The sequence below is a fragment of the Danio aesculapii genome, chromosome 20 (genome assembly GCF_903798145.1).
Source record: "Danio aesculapii chromosome 20, fDanAes4.1, whole genome shotgun sequence".
Lineage (NCBI taxonomy): Eukaryota > Metazoa > Chordata > Actinopteri > Cypriniformes > Danionidae > Danio > Danio aesculapii.
In genome coordinates, this window is record NC_079454.1 from 50,243,132 (window position 1) to 50,263,845 (window position 20,714).

Here is a 20,714-nt window from a genome sequence, read left to right on the forward strand (position 1 = left end):
CAGAGTTTCATTTTGGGGGGATTTATTTCTATACGAGTTACAGTATTGCTGTTAAAAATCCCATTACTCTCACCACATACAGAGCCAACCAAGAAAAAAAACTCCTTCGCTGAAGCTAGACAATCTAAATCATGTTTATTTATCAAGAGCAAAAAGCCATCTGCTCGAGCGGATGACATGCCAGCACCATGCAAAAACACATTTGATTGCTGAAAATTCAGACATGAATACCTTCCAAAAAGACGAGATCTGAAGCATGAGCCATTCGTCAAGCTCAAAGATGATCGCTTATGCCACTCCATTGGCTTCCATTAGAAAATGTCACATGATGCAGCAGCACATGGCTTGTACACCCTTGCAGCTTTTTTGAAGGCAGGCCTATGCAGAGAAATTATATGGGGGGGAAATATCCTTTATGTATTAAATAATCTGGCAGTCGTGTCTGTTTTGGCCAATTCAGTAAATTAAACACTTTACAAATGAAAAGTGCTTCGTCTCTTTGGGATTTTGCAACTCAATGGACTCAAACCAAGAGATCTTTTCATCTACAGTTGAAGTCAGAATTATTAGCCCCTCTGTGTATTTTCCTCAATTTCTGTTTACCGAAAGTAGATTTCTTTTAACACATTTCTAAACATAATAGTTTTAATAACTCATCTCTAATAACTGATTTATATTTTATCTATGCCATGATGACAGCACATAATATTTGACTAGATATTTTCAAGATACCAGTACTCAGCTTAAAGTGACATTTAAAGGCTTAACTAGGTTAATTACACAAGTTAGGGTAATTAGGCAAGTCATTATATAACAATAATTGTTCTGTAGACAATGGAAAAAAATCTTAAGGGGGCTAATAATTTTGACCTCAAAATAGTTTAAGAAAATTAAAAACTGCTTTTATTCTAGCCAAAAAGAAAGAAATAAGACTTTATTTTTACTTCTAAAGTAAAAATTTTGTGCATCGCAGCCGCGGATGGCAAAAAAACTTTTCAGTGAGTGAAAATAAAAGTAATATAATAGGAAAATTGGCATCATAGAGTATTTTACTAACATATTACTTTTATTTGTGTGTACAGTGGAAAAAGCAATCGCTGTTCTCACTAATAAAACTAAGTGCAGTTAACTTATTATGAAAACGTTTGTTTACCTTACAATATTTAAACAATTAATCCCCTTTTTAGTTGTTAAACTAAATAGATTCAAGTAATCTTGACTTACAACAATATGCATTTACAACTGTTGAAAGGTCGTGTGTCAAAGTGATGTAAACAATAGAGAAGGGAACTAGGGAACTAAGGAAAAAGGTGGCGCAGTGGGTAGTGATGTTGCCTCACAGCAAAAAGGTTGCTGATTCAAGCCCCGGCTGGGTCAGTTGGCATTTCTGTGTGAAGTTATAAGTGAATTGGGTAAGCTAAATTGTCTGTATTGTATGTATGTGTATGTTCTGGTCCTCCAGGTTGGGGGTTGAGCATTGGGTTAACAACCCACCTCGTAAAAATTAGATGTTACGAAACACCAACATGGTGCGGCTAAATATCAACTTCAATACAAACGGCCCTGGGAGTGAGTGAGAAGGTAAGGTATTGGATTTTGTCTTTACTTAAATGTTTTAGTTCAACTTAATTTAATTAATAATTTTAACTTCAAGGCAATCAGTTTTCTAATATTTTCCTAGTAATGTGAACACTAATAAGAAGTTAACACGACTAATTATTTTAAGTCAACAGTAGTGAAGTTTATTTTATTAAGAAATTGTAAATACAAACTGTTTTAGGTTATGCTCACTTAAAATAAATACACTATACTTAGATGTTTGAAGGTAATCAGTTTCCTCCATTGTTCTAAGTAAGGTCAACTTATTACATTTTACAGTGTACAGTGATAAACACATTGGTTTGTAGAACAGGTTGTTTGACCATTTACTGCCTTTTGCTATTTCTTGTCATTTCCCTATGTAACGGTAAGTACTCGGTTTCCTCTGCGTTGTGTACTGTACAGATGAGACCTGATCACGCCTTGAACAGATCACTTTATTCTGGTAAACAGAGTAAAACCACAGTGATCAGTTTCGGCAGTCTAACATGTCGTCTCACCACGACCACTCTCTTGGCTGGCGCGAATAATAATCAATTAAACATATTACATGAGTTCAGAAACACAGTAAATATTAAATCATGTACCTGGTAAACAGAGTAAAACCACAGTGATCACTGTGTGTATTGATCACAGTGATCAATATATATTTTACAGGAGCACTCACTCACCACGACCACTCTCTTGGCTGGCCCGAATAATAATGACCTGTCCGGAACTAGTTAATAACATGCCACCAGCCAATGAACAGAGAGGGGGGTCATTTAGAATTAAAGGGCCATGTACGTAAAATAAAAGCAAGTGGAAGCATTCTTATAACCTGTTACACCTATACACAAATGAACTGTAAATCCTAAAGCCGGCAGAAAATAGCTTACTTCCACATTACAGTAAACACTGATTTGTAAACACTACGAACACCCTTAATAAATTCTTGATTTTGATTTACTTGGGGAACTTCCCATTCTGTTATTCCTCATTACTCAATGTTGCTCTTACATGCAAATACTGCAAAGCGCTCCTGCCCACAGCCAAACAAATACACAGCATATACCTGATGCCATCGTGCGCTGTCATATTACTCATTCTTCATTTTCCCTGAAGGTACAGAGACTGACGGAGAGCAGCGGCGATGTTCACACAAGCCAAAACCACAACAAACAAGACACCACACCTCTCATTCAAACACAAGAATTTATCCCCCGTGGTCAACTTTGACAGGCAAGCAGACGGCCTGACAGGATCTAGGCCAAACAGACACTGAGACAAAGATGAATGTAGAGTATAAATCAGCTCTGCATCTTCTAGCGGTCTGATGTAATTGTTTATTGAGCAGTGATGCAACTTTTTCCAAGTTTGTCTGCCAGAGAAATGCATTTATAGATTCTTGTGAATGACATAGCAGGTTTCTGATGTACACCGTGGCATCTTAATGAGCAATATATAAAAGTAAATGTGATGCTTGTGTAATCGTGCGTCTCCAAACATGTAGCGAAGTGCAAAGTACATGCAAATAAGCTGTAATGAAATTTAGAAACAAGCACAGAACTTTGATGTCTTAATAATACTGAGACGAACTACTAAAGACAGTTTGCTCATGAAAATAATATGGGACATTCCACCAGAAACGTACTTTATCTGTAATAAAAACATAAATACGGTGAATAAAATGTATTTCATGCCAAAAAAAATATCTAAAATGGACTGATGGTTGATTTCTGTGAGTTGTTCGTGTCATTCATTTGCTTCTCTGATTTTTGCTCTTTATTAAAAACACTTTACAAATGTACAAACCCTGTCATTGGCCTTGTCCTCAGCCCAATTAAACCTGCTTATAGAAACCTACAAACCTACGTATAGCTAAATACTGTTATTTAGAAGAAAAAAAACTTCAGAAATAGCAAGTTTAAGTTGATACCAATCACATCAGTTGATTAATAATAAATTGAATAATTCTGCAAATAAATCCATACAAATAAATATACAATTGTCCCCATGTTTCTGTTAGTCCTGTCACATTTGTAAACTTTAAGGCTGTGACTCTGAGGTGACATGATTTGATGAAGAAGCTGACAGTGGATCATGGATGCGTTGTATCATTGAATTGTATGTTTTTGTATAATTTTATGAGGACGACAAGCTAAAGGTCAGGCCAGGGGCGTTGCTAGACATAAAGCTCTACTGGGGCACCCTCCCCCCCCTCCTCAAAAAAAATAAAATAAAATAATATTAATTATATATACAGTATATATATATGTTTTTTATAAATATTTATTATAAATAAAAGTTGTTCTTGTTATTATACAATTATTATTCTAAATAATCTTAAATGTAACTGAAACACAATGTTTAGATACAACTGGAGTGATGCTAAGATCATTTAAGAAATCTTTTGCATGAATATTAATTTCATTTGAATGAAATTCTATAGACAATTCAATAAAATACAAACAAAGATGTGTTATAGAATTATCTGTTGTTTTAGACTTGACACATGGCAGAGAATTAGGTTTATTAAATCTTTATCTCTCTGACTCGTCATCCCTCCTTTGTGCTTCATACAAAAAAAAAAATCAGGAGGCATGCTTAGTAAGATCACCATCATAATGTTTAAACTTTAGTTTTGTCGACTAGCTAAACAAAAAAAGGCTGTTACACCGGTTTTACAAAGCATGAGCGGTGCGTGACAAGCAAGTAGACTGCTTTTTTGGCGCGCATGTTAACTACCGGGACTCGCACTGGCAGAAGAACAGCGCGTGCGAGAGGCGCGCAGGTTCTCTGCGCACACGCGGAGATGCATCAGTTTGCTTTTTAATTAAACACATTGCTTTCACCAGCGTTGGTTCGGTTGCACATAGAGAAGTACATAGGAAGTAAATTATATGAAGTAAATCATATCTCAATGCATTTACTGGGGCACTAGAGATTTTTACTGGGGCACGTGCCCCAGTAAATTGGGTCTAGCAACACCCCTGGGTCACGCCCTGTCACATTTTTTATTAGTAAAAATGTATGTTTCTGGTAGAATGTCCCATATTTCTTGGCTGAAATAACTGTCTGGTGTAAATAAACATGGTGTAACCTAAAGGGTTACAAGATGTCAAATAAGTCTCTGATGTCCCTAGAGTGTGTATGTGAAGTTTCAGCTCAAAATACCACACAGATAATGTTTTATAACTCTCTGAATCTGCCCATTTTAGGCTTTCATCCTAATGGTGCCATTTTGGTAACTGTTGCTTTAAATTCAAATTAGATTGTTTTCTAAAGAGGGCGGGGCTACAAATGCCTATGTGTCAGGCATTAGAACTGTTTTACGAAATTTGGCTGCTCTGTGTTTCAAAAAAAAGGGGAAACGACACAGCTGTTGTGAATTCATTTATCAAACCAAATAAAGTTTGAGTGAATTTGTTCATATTTATATTCACAAGCCAAGACTTCATCCTATTGTGATGTCACAACCAGAACATCTGAATTAAAGTCCATCTCAAAGTCAGCGTGAACCAGAAGCTGCTGTAGACTATTAATGTAGCACTATGAAGTACTTCCAACTAAAATAGAATATTGAGTAGGGGGTGGAGCTTGATTTTTGTGCTCCTCCTCTCATCTTTCACTCACAGCAAATTAACGGTTGATGGGGCGTGGCTATGCATATGTCGCCCAATCTGTCAAACTGACATAATCAGAAAACTACCGTTCCAGAGAGGAAACAAATGGTTCGATTAAAAACTAACCACTCTTTCCAGTGGATTATCTGGCACAGATGGATTGTTTATAACTCTCTGAATCTGCCCCTTTTAGGCTTTGATCCTAATGGTGCCATTTTGGTAACTGTTGCTTTAAATTCAAATTAGATTGTTTTTTAAAGAGGGCGGGGCTACAAATGCCTATGTGTCAGGCATTAGTGGCAGCATAGTGGCAGATTCAAATGTTTTGTTCAAAAACATAATGTCCTATGCTAATGAGGGAGAGATCATCACTAATGGGCAGGGTTTTCCCCCTCTGATAACATGTACAAAGGGAGGATGTAAAATTAATACAGTTTTACCATTAGAGGCCGGTTATATTCACATATTTTTGTCACACAACTATATTTAAACCCCTTATAAAAGTGCATTTGTCTATCATAATAGGCCCCCTTTAAGGTTGAAACATACTTAAAGTAACTTGATCAACTAACCTAGCATCGAGAAAGTTGTGCAGCTTTGCGAATCTAAACCGAATTAGCAAATGTAATTTGTAAGAAACAATTGTTTGTTCTTCCTCTTGGCAAAAAAGCCTTGGATTGCGCAGAGCAAATTGGTTTGCTGACAGCAACTTTTCTTCATTCTACATTTCTATTCCACAATTGCAGGCTGTGGTCTTCTTGAAGAAAATAACTCCCTTGATCTATACATCCGTGAACATCTGTCCATGTTTTTCTGCCTTCACACATAATGGCCATAATTTTGCTGAAGACCTCACACAGTTTGGCTCTGAGACACAAGCATAATTTATGGAAGAGAACCATTTCTTTGCCACTGCTTAATTTGCTCTGACCTTTTCATTTAGTAAAACATCTAAGCTAGGGATGTAGAGTATCTAATACAGATTTAACATAGCTTCTAACTGTTTTACGAAATTTGGCTGCTCTGTGTTTCAAAAAAAAAAAAAGGGAAAATGACACAGCTGCTGTGAATTCATTTATCAAACCAATTAAAGTTTGAGTCAATTTGTTCACATTTATATTCACAGGCCAAGACTTCATCATATTATGATGTCACAACCAGAACATCTGAATTAAAGTCCATCTCAAAGTCAGCGTGAACCAGAAGCTGCTGTAGACTATTAATGTAGCACTATGAAGTACTTCCAACTAAAATAGAATATTGAGTAGGGGGTGGAGCTTGATTTTTGTGCTTCTCCTCTCATCTTTCACTCACAGCAAATTAACGGTTGATGGGGCGTGGCTATGCATATTTCGCCCAATCCGTCAAACTGACATAATCAGAAAACTACCGATCCAGAGAGGAAGCAAATGGTTCGATTTAAAACTAACCACTCGTTCCAGTGGATTAACTGGGACAGATGGATTGTTCACCTTGATGCTAAGTTCAAACCAGACATGGAAAAAGCGTCAAGTGCGAGAGATTTACATGTTAGATCATTGCAAAGATGCGAATAGACAAACTGCAGCGCGATTCGTGCAGATGAGGTGGCACGTATGGTGCATGTTGAGCATTTTGTGCATTAACTCATGTATCGCATTGGAAAATCTGAACTTCAGCGGACATTCGCGCCGCATTAACCAATCAAGAGCTTGCTCTTATAGGGTAATGATTATGATGTAGTGCCTGTTGTTGGTGTCCCGCCGACACCAGACAACAGTTCATCAAACTGGGTTTGGCTCAGTCTGAAGCACCGCTGAAAGCCTCAATCATCCAGCTATAGTTTCTGGAGGAGTTTATGAACTCACAGAGCTGGTTGCACCTCTGAAAGAATCTAGTGGACACGGCGCCGAACAAATCTACGCTGTTTTTCAGCCTTCCTAAAACACATGAAGCACAGCTATTATCTCAATAAAATCCAAGTTAGCCATTTAGCAACGAAACTAGAGTAACCGGGCAGACAGAAGTCCACATTTATTGTGAGGTGAATTTGATGCGTGAATGAAGCGAAATTGATGTGCAAATGAAGGTAGTAAACTCAAAATGTCCACGCATCTATTTACACACAAATAGCGTGATTTATTCGCACGTGCCACATCTGGTGTGAACACAGCATAAGAGTAACAATGTGCGCTAGCAAAATAAGCACTGTAAATTGAGATTTCATTCAGAGTTGTACTGTTCGAATTGACTACCCTTTCGTTATGTTTGGGGCTGTTTTTGCCCCATTGACTTCCATTATAAAGACGTTTTTTGATTGCAATGAGGATGATTCTGATGATCAACAATAAAAATTACAAATTTGACCTCGTCCCAAAAGGAAAAACCATCAACAATCAAGAATGCATGATTATGTGGTGTCATGGCTTTGCAATCAAGAAATGTCATTACAATGGAAGTCAATGTGGAAGAAACAGCCACCAACATAACGAAAGGCAATTTGCACAGAGTGTATTCTTTTGAAAATTTTCAAAGCATTTCCCCAAAATATGTGTCAAAATAAGATTTGTCAGCAAAAATCATTCCATTGGCTGGAACACAGAGAAAGTCGTGGCCAATTTAAGACTCAAAATCACCCCAGAGAGGATGAAAACATCCCAAACAGCACACAAGCTGACATGAAAAAGCATCTTCTGCAAAGATCTCTAGCTATAAAAACTGCACCAGATCATCACCTGAAGACTAACGTACTACACAAAATAACAGTGTTGCATAACATGCACAAAAAACATTAAATAATGGAGCAAATTACCTTGTGGAAGCTTCCATGGAAGATCCTCTTGACCTGATCATTTTTAAACGTGGCTCGTTGGATCTCTCCTGTTGTATCCTTGTTATAAAATGAAATACTTTGGGCAGATGCTGAGGAAAAACAGAAAAGACAAAAAAAAGAGGTTTAATATACCACAAATCCCCACAGACTAGAACAAACAAACATTTTGTGCAGTGAAAAACATAGATGTGATTGAAAAGGTTGTTGGTTTAAAGTATAAGTCTCAATTCCCGGAGGGCCGCAACTCTGCACAGTTTTGCTCCAACCCTAATCGAACACAGCTGATCCAACTAATTAAGGTGTTCAAGACAACTAGAGACTATTAAGCAAGTGTGAGTTGGAGGTGGTGGGAGCTAAACTATGCAGAGCTGAGGCCCTCCAGGAATTTGAGACCACTGGATTAAAGCAAATGTAGTGGAAAAGAACAAATTTGATTACTAGCCCAAAGAGAAAAAGCCTTTTAGTACTCAAAGCTATAAATGTTCCATTCATTTGAGTGTCTCAGATGTTTCTCCTTAAATTCCTTTAATAAAATTAAGAGGAAAAACAAACTGTTGACAAAGTTAAATAAATGTGAACATTGTGCAGTTTTAAGCTCTGCAAACTTAAACATGTGGTTTCCACTGAGGCAATCAACATTGTTATGAATTTTGCCGATTTAAACTTGCAACCAAGATATAGCTGTCTGGCTGGCTGACATACGCTTTTCTATTTTTCGCAAATGATTCATGACAGTCTTGGAAGCATCATTTAGAACTGATTAATGTTTATAAACAAACCATTGTATGATCTTTCTTCCAGCAAATGTGTGTGAGAATTTAGAGGAGTTACATTACATTTTTTTAATAAAAACATAATAAATTGTGTTATTATTAATGTTTCACCAAATACTGTTTTACTCCCAAAAATATATTTCTAAATTAAAACTTTTTTGAAATAAATAATCAAGTCAGAAAATATGCCGTCAAGACAAAAACAAACCTGAAAGATGAATCTAACGTTAACAATCTATCTTTATTGCTGCCCTTTGGTTTAACTCAAATAATTTAGCCTTCTGCGAATCAGATCAGAAGTAAGATTACTGGGCTGATTTTATTTTACAGAAGAAAAATGTGAGTAACGGAAGAGTTTGTTTGTAACAGAAGATTTTATTTTCAACAAACAATTTCTATATTAAAAGATCCCATTTGTTATTTTTATTTCTCACCACAGCCAGACATGAATATTCTGAAAAGCCCAGCTGTAAAAAATCACTGTGTCCTAACTAAATGCAACGCAGCACAAAAATTCCAGAAATAAACAATTTGGCTGTCCGCACCAATCATGATAGGATACACAAAAAAGATTAAAATACCAGTCCCATTCATTTAAATACCAGCCATTGCACTCCCAACTAAATGTAAAGGGATATAACGTAATTAATACACATTTAACATTACTATTTAAGTTACATTCAAAATGTTTGCTAGTTATTTTCTTTAAATAAGCCAATGGTTAATAGTGTATTTTGTTACTTCTCCTAATCTAAAGTGTTACCAATATATATTATATGAGCTACTTACTGTAGCTTTGTTTAACAAACAAAATTCTTTTTATTTCTTTTCTTGACCACAATAAATAAGCTATTCTATTTTCAAGATCTGAGGTCAACTATCACACCACAGTAGTGGATGGTTAGGAAAACGCCTTTCAGTATGGCAATAAAAGTGACATAAAATGATGTTCACACTCAGATTGGTAGCATTTAACACTGAAAATCACCCATAATCAGTACCTGAGCTTATAATTATCATTGTTGTTTATAATGCTGGTGTTCTGCATCACAGCCACGGATGGTTGGGAAAAAACCTTTCAGTATGGCAATAATTGGTAAAATTTTACGCTGGTAAAATTTTATATTGAAAAATGCCCATAATCAGTACCTGAGGTTATAATTATTGTTGTATATGCTGTTCTGCCACAACATCAAAGAAATAGAAAACATTTCTAAAATAAAAATGTTGTGCGTCGCAGCCATGGATGGTTAGGAAATAACCTTTCAGTATGGCAATAAATTTGATGTAAAATGATGTTAAAACTCACACAGGTAGCATTTAACATCGAATAAAGCCCATAATCAGTACCTGAGGTCATAATTATGATTGTTGTTTATGCTGTTGTTCTGGCATGACATCGCAGAAATAAAAAGCATTTCTAAAAAAATTATTTTATGCATCGCAGCCGCAGATAGTTAGGAAAAAATCCTTACAGTATGACAATAAATGAGATGTAAAATAATGTTCAAACTACCATTGCTAGCATTTAACACTGAATAAAGCAATTATCAGTACCTGAGGTTATAATTGTCATTATTGTTTATGCCGTTGTTCTGCTGCGACGTCACAGAAATAGAAAGTATTTTTAAAGTAGAAATTTTGCACACCACAGTAGTGGATGGTTAGGAAAACACCTTTCAGTATGGCAATAAATGTGACGTAAAATGATGTTCAAACTCAGATTGGTAGCATTTAACGCTGAAAAATGCCCATAATCAGTACCTGAGGTTATACATATCATTGTTGTTTATAATGCTGGTGTTCTGCTGCGATGACGCAGAAATAGAAAGCATTTCTAAAATAGACATTTTGTGCATTGAAGCTGCAGATGGTTAGAAAAAAACATTTAAGGATGGCAATAAATGTGACGCAAAATGATGTTCAAACTCACATTGGCTGCATTTAACATTAAAAAACTCCCATAATCAGTACCTGAGGTTATAATTATTGTTGTTCATGCTTTTGTTCTGCCACGACATCACAGAAATAGAAAGTATTTCTAAATAGAAATTTCGCACATCACAGCCACGGATGGTTAGGAAAAAACCTTTCAGTATGACAATAATTGTGACGTAAAATGATTTTCAAACTCACGCTGGTAACATTTAATATTGAAAAATGCCATAATCTGTACCTGAGGTTATAATTATTGTTGTATATGTTGTTGTTCTACCACAACGTTAGAGAAATAGAAAGCATTTCTAAAATAAAAATGTTGTGCGTCACAGCCATGGATGATTAGGAAATAACCTTTCAGTATGGCATTAAATTTGATGTAAAATTATCTTAAAACTCACACTAATAGCATTTAACAACAAATAAAGCCCTTAATCAGTACCTGAGGTCATAATTATGATTATTGTTTATGCTGTTGTTCTGTCATGACGTCGCAGAAATAAAAAGCATTTCTAAAAAAATACATTTTATGCATCGCAGCTGCGGATGGTTAGGAAAAAAACCTCACAGTATGACAATAAATGAGATGTAAAATAATGTTCAAACTCACATTTCTAGCATTTAACACTGAATAAATTCCATAATCAGTACCTGAGGTTATAACTGTCATAGTAATTTATGCAGTTGTTCAGCTGCCACATCACATAAAAGAAAACTTTTTAAATGTCACTCATTACACCAGTGGATGGTTAAGAAAAAACTCCTTTTAACAAAGAAAAGGTAGCTTTTATTGCATATCACGTCATCTCATCGCATGTAGTTAAGACATATAATGCTCAAGCCCACTTACGATCAATGGTGACACCAGTCTCGGGTTTGTAATTCTTGTCAGACACCTGCCAGATATCGAAGGCTTCATTTGGTGAATCCGGCAACAGTCTGAACATCAGGATGATGGTGTATGTTAAAGGCAGACCATCAGGATGGATATATCTGTAAAAGAGAGTTGACAAAATGAGCCAGAGCAAGGAGAAGGATCGTTTCTTTCTGCTGAAATCAGCACTGGCAGGTCAAAGGGACTGGATTTATTTGATCCGGTATTTTAGAAGTATGGTAAAGTAATTAAGGAAGTGTGTGGGTGGGAGAACTGTGGCTTTGAACACTTTTTGGATAGTGGTCTCTACCTGGGCAAGCAGCAGCAGGTCAACAAAAGCCAACAGAGCTTTCAATTTGGCTTCTAACAACTCTTTCTAATACTAAACTCTCCCTCAAGCACTGAGAACTCTGGGATCAGCTGAACAACAAAAAAAAAAAAAACATTTAAAGACACATATTTTTGGCCACATTTTTAATTAACTCTATGGTTTTACATTGATGTTTCTGCACTTGGATTTTTAACCTGTTTTCTTATATTGTAAGGTAATTTGTGACTTAATGTCTGTGAAAGACGCTATACAGATAAACTTTTACTTACTAAACTACTTTCACACAAGTACACTGCCATAGTGCTGTTATAAATCACTATCATCATTACTGTATCTGCAATAATAATTTTATATTAATTTCATTAATATTATTGAATAATATGCACGTTTATATTATTTATGCACAATACTGTTGTATATTTATTCAGTTTTCATATTAATTTCAACAATATTACGAAATAATATGCACGTTTAGATTATGTACATTCACTGATTTTATTTTCAGCTTAGTCCCTTTATTATTCTGGGGTTGCCACAGCGGAATGAACCGCCAACTTATCCAGCATATGTTTTACGCAGCGAATGCCCATCCATCTGCAACTCATGACTGGGAAACATCCATATACATACTCATACACTACAGACAATTTTAGCTTACTCAATTCACCTGTACCGCATGTCTTTGGACTTGTGGGGGAAACCGGAGCACCCGGAGGAAACCCACGTGAACAGGGGGAGAACATGCAAACTCCACACAGAAATGCCAACTGGCCCAGCCGAGGCTCTAACCAGCGACCTTCTTGCTGTGAGGCGATTGTGCTACCCACTGCGCCACCATGCTGCCCTATATTGATTTAATATATATTTAATACTTTGTTTATATTGATAAAATAGTCTAATTTAGCTAAATTAAACATTGTTTGAACATACTATACATCACAGTAGACAGTTATTTTTAACGAAGTATATCAGGTAACTTACGTTTTGGACACAATATTGTGAATGGTGGCTCTTTCACTCCTACTTCACTTAACGAAAATAGTTCCAAAAATCACTAATTAGTCCCTGAGAAATACCATTGATTGTGTTTGATTACTGAACATTTCTGTGACTTTTAATATGCATTTTTTCGCATATTCCTATTATATATATTCCTAATATAGGAATTTTTTTAGATATTTTTAGGAATTATATCGATTTTTTATGTACAATATAGTTGTATATTTATTCCATTTTTATATTAATATAAGCAATATTGTGAAATAATATGCATGTTTAGATTATTTATGTACAATATAGTTGTATTTCTATTCAGATGTTATACTACGTTCAGTAATATTATTGAATCATAAGCAAATGTTTGGATTATTTACATTCAATACAGTTGTATGGGAAGTGTCTTTTAGTAGATATTTTATATGAGAGACTCACTGTAGCTTTGTTTACCAATTAAGTGGATCTAACTGGATTAGCATTATAAATCTTATAAGCATTAAAAAAAAAGGTTTAAAAGTTATAGATATGTGGTATTTAATGTGTTAAGATATTAGTTTCCATACAAATTCTGTGTGGAAATAGCAAAAAAAAAAAAGTGTGGAGATTATGTCTGGCCCTGCACATAAGATAAATGTGAAATAGCTCATACTTTCCTTACATTCACCATAGACCGGCTTTAGCTGCTTTTCCACTATCAGACCAAACATCGATCTTTACTTAATAGTTCAACATTCAATTCAATTCATTCAAGTGCTTTGTTGTAAAGCAGCTTAACATAGAGGAAGAAAAGAAATGAAAAAGCCATAATATGCATCATTTTCCTTCGGCCACAGTGTAATGAACCGCCAACTACTCCAGCATATGTTTTAAACAGCTGATGTCCTTCCAGCAGCAACCCAGTGCAGGGAAACACCCATACACTCTCGCATTCACACACACACTCATACACTATGGCCAATTTAGTTAATCCAATTCACCTATAGCCCATGTGTTTGGACTTGTGGAGGAAACCGGAGCACCCGAAGGAAATCCATGCAAACACAGGGAGAACATGCAAACTCCACACAGAAATGTCAACTGACTTAGCTGGGACTCAAACCAGCAACTTTCTTGCTATTAGGCGACAGTGCTAACCACTGAGCCACCATGCCTCCCAAAAGCCTTAACAATACTATAGGGCCTAATTCATTCATTTTCCTTTAGCTTAGTCTCTATTTCAGAGGTCACCCCAGCAGAATGAACCGCCAATTATTCCAGCATTTGTTTTACACAGTGAATGCCTGTCCAGCCACAACCCAATATTGGAAAACACCCATACACATTCACACACACACTGATACACTACGGCCAATTTTGTTTTTCCATTCACCTATAGCGCATGTCTTAGGACTGTGGGGGAAACCGGAGCACCCGTAGGAAACCCACGCCAACACGGGGAGAACATGCAAACCACTGGCACCCTACCTGACTATTCTTAGAAGCGTTCAACAGAATAGTGAAAAAGCATCTTTTCTAAGTGGTGCATGGTGAGTCAAAAACGTCAAAAGAAAATCATCATCATAATGAAATGAAGAGAGGTTGGAGCTCACGATGAAGGCTGGCTCAGGAAAGCATTCTTGTGGAGTCTGTAGGCTGTGTAGCTGTTGAAGGAACCAGGCTCCATCGAGACTCCCTTGGTGCTTGCGTACATCTTCTCAGTCAGATTAAAAGCTTCCAGCATCCTGAATCCTGGGAGAACACCATTCATGTTAGCAGTCTGCACATAGACATGTATACTCTCCATAGACACCATGTTATACTGCTCTAGACATCAATCAATATGCATAGGGTTCTTACACCTTTTCCAAAGTCAAATATAAGCCGTTTCCAGATGCATTTTCAGACTTTTCCAGCACTTTACAAGTATGGTAAATTATGTATTTACATACATATACATACTTCATCAAATTATGTTAGATGCTATTTGTTATAGTGTTCTACACTCTCAGAAATAAAGGTACGCGAGCTGTCACTGGGGTGGTACCTTTTCAAAAGGTACACATTTGTACTTAAAGGGTCCATATTGGTACATCAAAAGTATATATAAGTGCCTAAAAATTTTAAGAGGAACACTTTTGTACCTTTAAGATACTAATATACACCCTTGAGGTATTAATATAGACCTTTTAGGTACAGATTTGTACCTTTTGAAAAGGTACCACCCAAGTGACAGCTCGCGTACCTTTATTTCTAAGAGTGTAGGGAAAAACTTTGGTCATACTTTATTTATTCTAATGCACAATGAACACAATTACCAAACCATTAACTAAGATTTTTGGATTAATAAACTACTAATTAGCTGGTTATTAATAGTTAGTAAGGTTGGCATCTAATGAACAGTTAATATCTTAATAATAGGCAGGTAATAAGCCAGTAGTAAATGGTGTGAATTGGTGTACTTAAAGAGCCCTTCCATGTAGTGTGTAATGACCTTCCATGTAGTGTGTAACAGCTCTAAGTGAAGTGACATATCCAGCTAAGGCTTAAATCAGAAAGTGCGCCGTGTTTAAAACTATTGATTCATTTATAAAAGAGTCGACTCATAGTGCTTCAAACGAATCATCTTGATAACGAGTTTCGCGCTGAACGCTGTTGACCAATCACAGTAGGCTGTCATCGATCCAATCTGCACAGATAAGCTTCGCGCTAAGGCGGGGTTTGGGAACAAATGAATCACTGAACAGATCATATAGGTATCGCTGGGATGATTAGATATAAATAAATGCATATTATAAGACAATGAAAGTGTTTTTTGACCTTGCACGGATATCAGCCTGTTGTTGGAGAAAATATGACCCTTTTTAATGTATAATAGGGGCTCTTTAAACTAAAGTGTCACCAAAATGTTGACGGTATGTTTGAACAAAAACAAAAACCAATACTTAATAGCAAATTACTGTCATTTACACTAGTAAACATTATTTATTAGGATCTTAAATCTCTTTTTTTATTATTGATTTTATATTTTTGCATTGATCACTCTTGAAATGGTAATCTGCGTTCTGCATTTTGCAATCATGCGTTTTGTCTTCAATCAAAGGACCCAGATCAACATCAGCACATGAACAGACTTTTCATTTTATGAAAAAGCAAAAAGATTTCATTTGTTTTATTTATATAGTTTTTTTTTTCCTGTTCAGTACGATAAATCATTATGAACGCAACACAATTACATTTTCAAGCAGTTTCAAGAACTTTATCCGAAATCTAAGCACTATTAAAACCCTGAAAACACTACATCATTCATTCATTCACCTTCGGCTTAGTCTTACTTTTTAGGGGTTGCCACAGCGGAATGAACCGCCAACTATTCCAGCATATGTTTTATGCAGTGGATGCCCTTTCAGCTGCAATCCAGTAATATGAAACGCCCATACACTCTGTACACCCATACATTTACATAATTCACCTATATCGCGTGTGTTTGGACTGTGGGGGAAACCGGAGCACACGGAGGAAACCCACACCAACACGGGGAGAACATGCAAACTCCACACAGACAATGCCAAATGACCCAGTTGGGACTCGAACCAGCAACCTTCTTTCTGTGAGGAGACAGTGCTAACCACTGAGCCACCTTACCGCTTCTAACACTAAATTAAAATGGTAAAAATGTAATTACATTAAAATTGGCAAGGATTACCAGCACTCATACAAACCGTCATCGGGCAGTAATGTGTAACAGTGTTTCTTCATAATATTGCTGTATTTTGATAAATAAAATTGATCCGTGCTCAGCACAAAACTGTACAAATCATTTAAAAAATCATAACTCAAACATTTGAGCAATAGTGCACTTTGCTTATGAAACATGCCTACCTGGAGACGTAAATCCATTGACGTAGATCAGCGGACAGGCTGCGGAAGCGAAACACAAGCACATTCATTTAAGATGTAAACAATGCAGCTTCTCGAAGAGCACATTAATGTACCACGAAACATGAACTCACAGGAGGTCGCGGTTTCACAGATGAACGTGACCAGGTTATCCTGAATAGTTGAGAAGGCGTCAAAATCGTCCACCACAAAAACGTGACGTTCGCTCGGTTTGCTGGCAATGTTCTGCAGCTCCACGAAGTCCACATCAGCCACACCAACAACAAACACACTGTAGCCTGAAACATTACATCCTGCATTAGCATGATTGTTTTCCTTTCTTTAAGTGACCATATATTACACTTAATTAAACATTTAGAACTCTTTGAAACTGCCGCTTTGATGCAAATTGTGCCATTTTGGTGACTGTCGCTTTAAATTTAAATGAGATTCTTTTTAAAAGAGGGCGGAGCTATGAATGCCTATGCATAGTGGCAGATTCAACAAGACTGACTGGAAGGCTAATAACTTTCCCTTCAACTGTACAATAATTATCAAAGTTCTGCGCAATGGTGTAATTTCAGAGATGTCTTTTTTACTGTAAATAGGTGTTGATGAATATACGTTTACATTTTTATTTAGTCGTTTAGCAGACACTTTTGTCCAAAGTGACTTACAATTGAATATTAAGTTGGTAACGTTTTTGTCACATCTTTTAAAGTGTGGAAGTGAATCATACCAGCATGCTGTAACTTGGCAGCGTTCTTCTGCACGTCATCCTGAGAGCGTCCATCTGTTACAGCCACCACCACCTTGGGCACGTTTCTTCTCATTCCATTTTCTACAGTGATGACCTTCTCATAAACATGCTTCAGAGCCACTCCTGCGACAACACAGAGGAAACAACATCAGCAAAACCCATCTACTTTCACACTGCCAACTCATAATATATATATATATATATATATATATATATATATATATATATATATATATATATATATATATATATATATATATATATATATATATATATATATATATATATATATATATTATTTAAAAATACATATATTATGAAATAAAAGTGTGAGTAAGATATGACAGACTTCTTTGTGATATTCTTCTAATACCTTGTAGAGAATAAACAGCTGTGACTGTTCAGGTGTGAGTGTGATGATACCTGTCTTAGTGTTTCCTCCCTGGTAGCGGATGAGTTTGAGAGCGGAGAGCGCAGTGCCTTTATCTTTATATGTGTTGAGCCTGAACTCTGTGTTTGCGTCGTCACTGTACTGCACGAATGAAATCTTTCGGGAAACACATATTGACATCAAATTATACAAGGTCATAATGCTTTAACACTGAAATACTGTATGTGAGCCACAAGCTATTTTTCCATCTTCCTATTTATATGCGCATTTTGGAGATGCGCATAAAAAAAAATCGGTTGATTGAAACAAGAAGCAGCACATAAATTTTGAAAATGCGCATAAAAAACGTATCTGCATAATTAAGTAGGATAAACTTTTTATTCTATAAGAAAAGATGCGCCTAAACTATGATGGAAACACTTTTACCGAACAAATTCCAGTATGTGCAGTAAAAAAGGTCATGTGATTTTGTTATAAGAGATCATGTGATGATGAAAATGTGTTCAAATGGATAAACTAACAGGCTGAGCACACTGTAAAACATCTGAACTGTTGCTTTGGTCATTGCATGCATAGTTAATTTTGTGGCAAGGAAATAATTAGATTGGTGTGGCTAGAAAAACAAAAGGTAAATCCTTATTGTGTTGAGCCCTGAAAAGTCCCGTGAAAGAAAACTAATAGCACTGCGACACTTTTTTATGAAAGCATAACCCATTTGCTCATGCTCATTGAGTAAGCTCATAAACAAAAAAACAGTAAAAAGAAGAAGGCAAGTGGAAAAAACACGATCTAAATGAAGTAATTTTAGCATGCCGCAACACAAAGTCAAATTTATGCATATAAAATATATTTTCCCAACAACAAAAGTGTGGCTACTGAAAATGGCGAGTGGCTAGTAATGGTGGAAAACTACTAGCCACAGTGGCTGGTGATCAGAAAAGTTAATGTCCAGCCCTGCTAATATGTACCCTTGGGGTATTAAAATGGACCTTTTAGGTACAAATTTGTACCTTTTGAAAAGGTACCCCCCCAGTGACAGTTCGCATACCTTTATTTCTGAGAGTGTATGTCTCGCCCTCTCTTTAATTTACATTTGAGATTCCGTCAATCCTCCAATAAACAAATGCACATTTCTAAGCACTTCATGGGACCTTTAACATCCAGTACTGTAGCTGCTAAGGTTGTTGTGCTATTGCTAGCACTTTACCTGCATTCCTGTTGGTCCGATAACGTCAAAAGCACCAACAACGCTGAAGACGAACTGGATGACTTTACTGAAACTCTCATCGCCGATACTCCAGGAGCCATCAATGAGGAAAACCACATCTGCCTTTGCTCCTTTGCACACTGAGCACACACAAAAACAGCTCCATGAAACACAGAATGGCTCAACCCAAACCACTCGTTTACAATTAAACTTTTACACAAGAGCTGAAGAGAGTAATGAAATCTCATTAGCAAACACAGTTACTGAAAAAAAAAGCAGCAGCTTAATGAACCTCCATGTTGTAATTACTGCAATAATCAGTCACACGTTCCAGAGGCATTACACAAGAATGAGAAACTTGTGAAATCCAGAAGGTCTAAAAGAAACACTCCACTTCTTTTGGAAATAGGCTTATTTTACTACTCCACTGGTGTTAAAGATGTTAGTTTCACCATTTATGAATCCATTCAGATGATCTCTGATCTGGAGGGAGCCCTTTTAGCTTAGCTTACCATAGATCATTGAATCAGATTCGACCATTAGCATTTTGCTACAGTTAAACCATTTAGTTTTACCCATTTTGTATTCCATTCAGATGATCGCCAGGTCTGGAGGGAGCACTTTTAGCTTACTTTAGCTTAGCATAAATCATTGAATCGGATTAGACCATTAGCATTTCACTATGGTTAAAGAGTTTAGTTTTACCATTTTTAAATCCATTCAGATGATCGCAGAGCCTAGAGGCAGCACTTTTAGCTTAACTTAGTTTAGCTTAGCTTTAGTTTTACCATTTTTGAATCCATTCAGATGATCTCTGGGTCTGAAGGGAGCTCTTTTAGCTTAGCTTCGCATAGATCGCTGAATCGGATTCGACCATTAGCATTTCACTAGAGTTAAACAGTTTAGTTTACCATTTTTAAATCCATTCAGATGATTGTCAGGTCTGGAGGTAGCAATTTTAGCTTAGCTTAGCATAGATTAATGAATCAGATTAGACTATTAGCATTTGGCTATTGTTAAATAGTTTAGTTTTACCATTTTTCAATCTGTTTAGATGATTGCCAGGTCTGGAGGGAGCACTTTTAGCTTAGGTTAACTTAATAACATAGGTTATTGAATCAGATTAGACCATTAGCACTTCACTAGAGTTAAACCGTTTAGTTTTATCATTTTTACATCTATTAGAATGATCGACAAGTTTGGAGGTAGCATTTTTAGCTTAGCTTATCATAAATTACTGAATCGGATTTGACCATTAGCATTTCGCTAGAGTTAAACATTTTAGTTAAACCATTTTAAATTCATTCAGATGATTGCAGAGTCTGAATGGAGCACTTTTAGCTTAGCTTAGCTTAGCATAGCTTAGCATAATCATTGACTCAAATTAGACCAGTGTCATTTCACTTGAGTTAAACAGTTTAGTTTTGCCATTTTTAAATCCATTCAGATGATCGCCAGGTCTGGAGGGAACCCTTTTAGCTTAACTTAGCTTAGCTTAGCATAGATCATTGAATCGGGTTAAACCGTTAACATTTTGCTCAAAAATGACTAAAAAGTTGCTAATTTTCCTATT

General features: G+C 36.2%; 1 protein-coding gene across 1 annotated transcript in view; it reads right to left on the reverse strand.

The window, feature by feature from the left end:
* col12a1b (collagen, type XII, alpha 1b) overlaps nt 1-20,714 on the reverse strand; it is a 219,651-nt gene that overhangs the window by 41,654 nt on the left and 157,283 nt on the right. Inside the window, exons 56-63 of the mRNA XM_056480643.1 lie at nt 19,142-19,281; nt 17,967-18,090; nt 17,523-17,666; nt 16,918-17,082; nt 16,787-16,825; nt 14,518-14,656; nt 11,578-11,720; nt 7,996-8,105 (exon numbers count right to left, since the gene is read on the reverse strand). Of these exons, the coding sequence (XP_056336618.1) occupies nt 7,996-8,105; nt 11,578-11,720; nt 14,518-14,656; nt 16,787-16,825; nt 16,918-17,082; nt 17,523-17,666; nt 17,967-18,090; nt 19,142-19,281 (1,004 nt within the window). The remainder of the gene's footprint in view (nt 1-7,995; nt 8,106-11,577; nt 11,721-14,517; nt 14,657-16,786; nt 16,826-16,917; nt 17,083-17,522; nt 17,667-17,966; nt 18,091-19,141; nt 19,282-20,714) is intronic.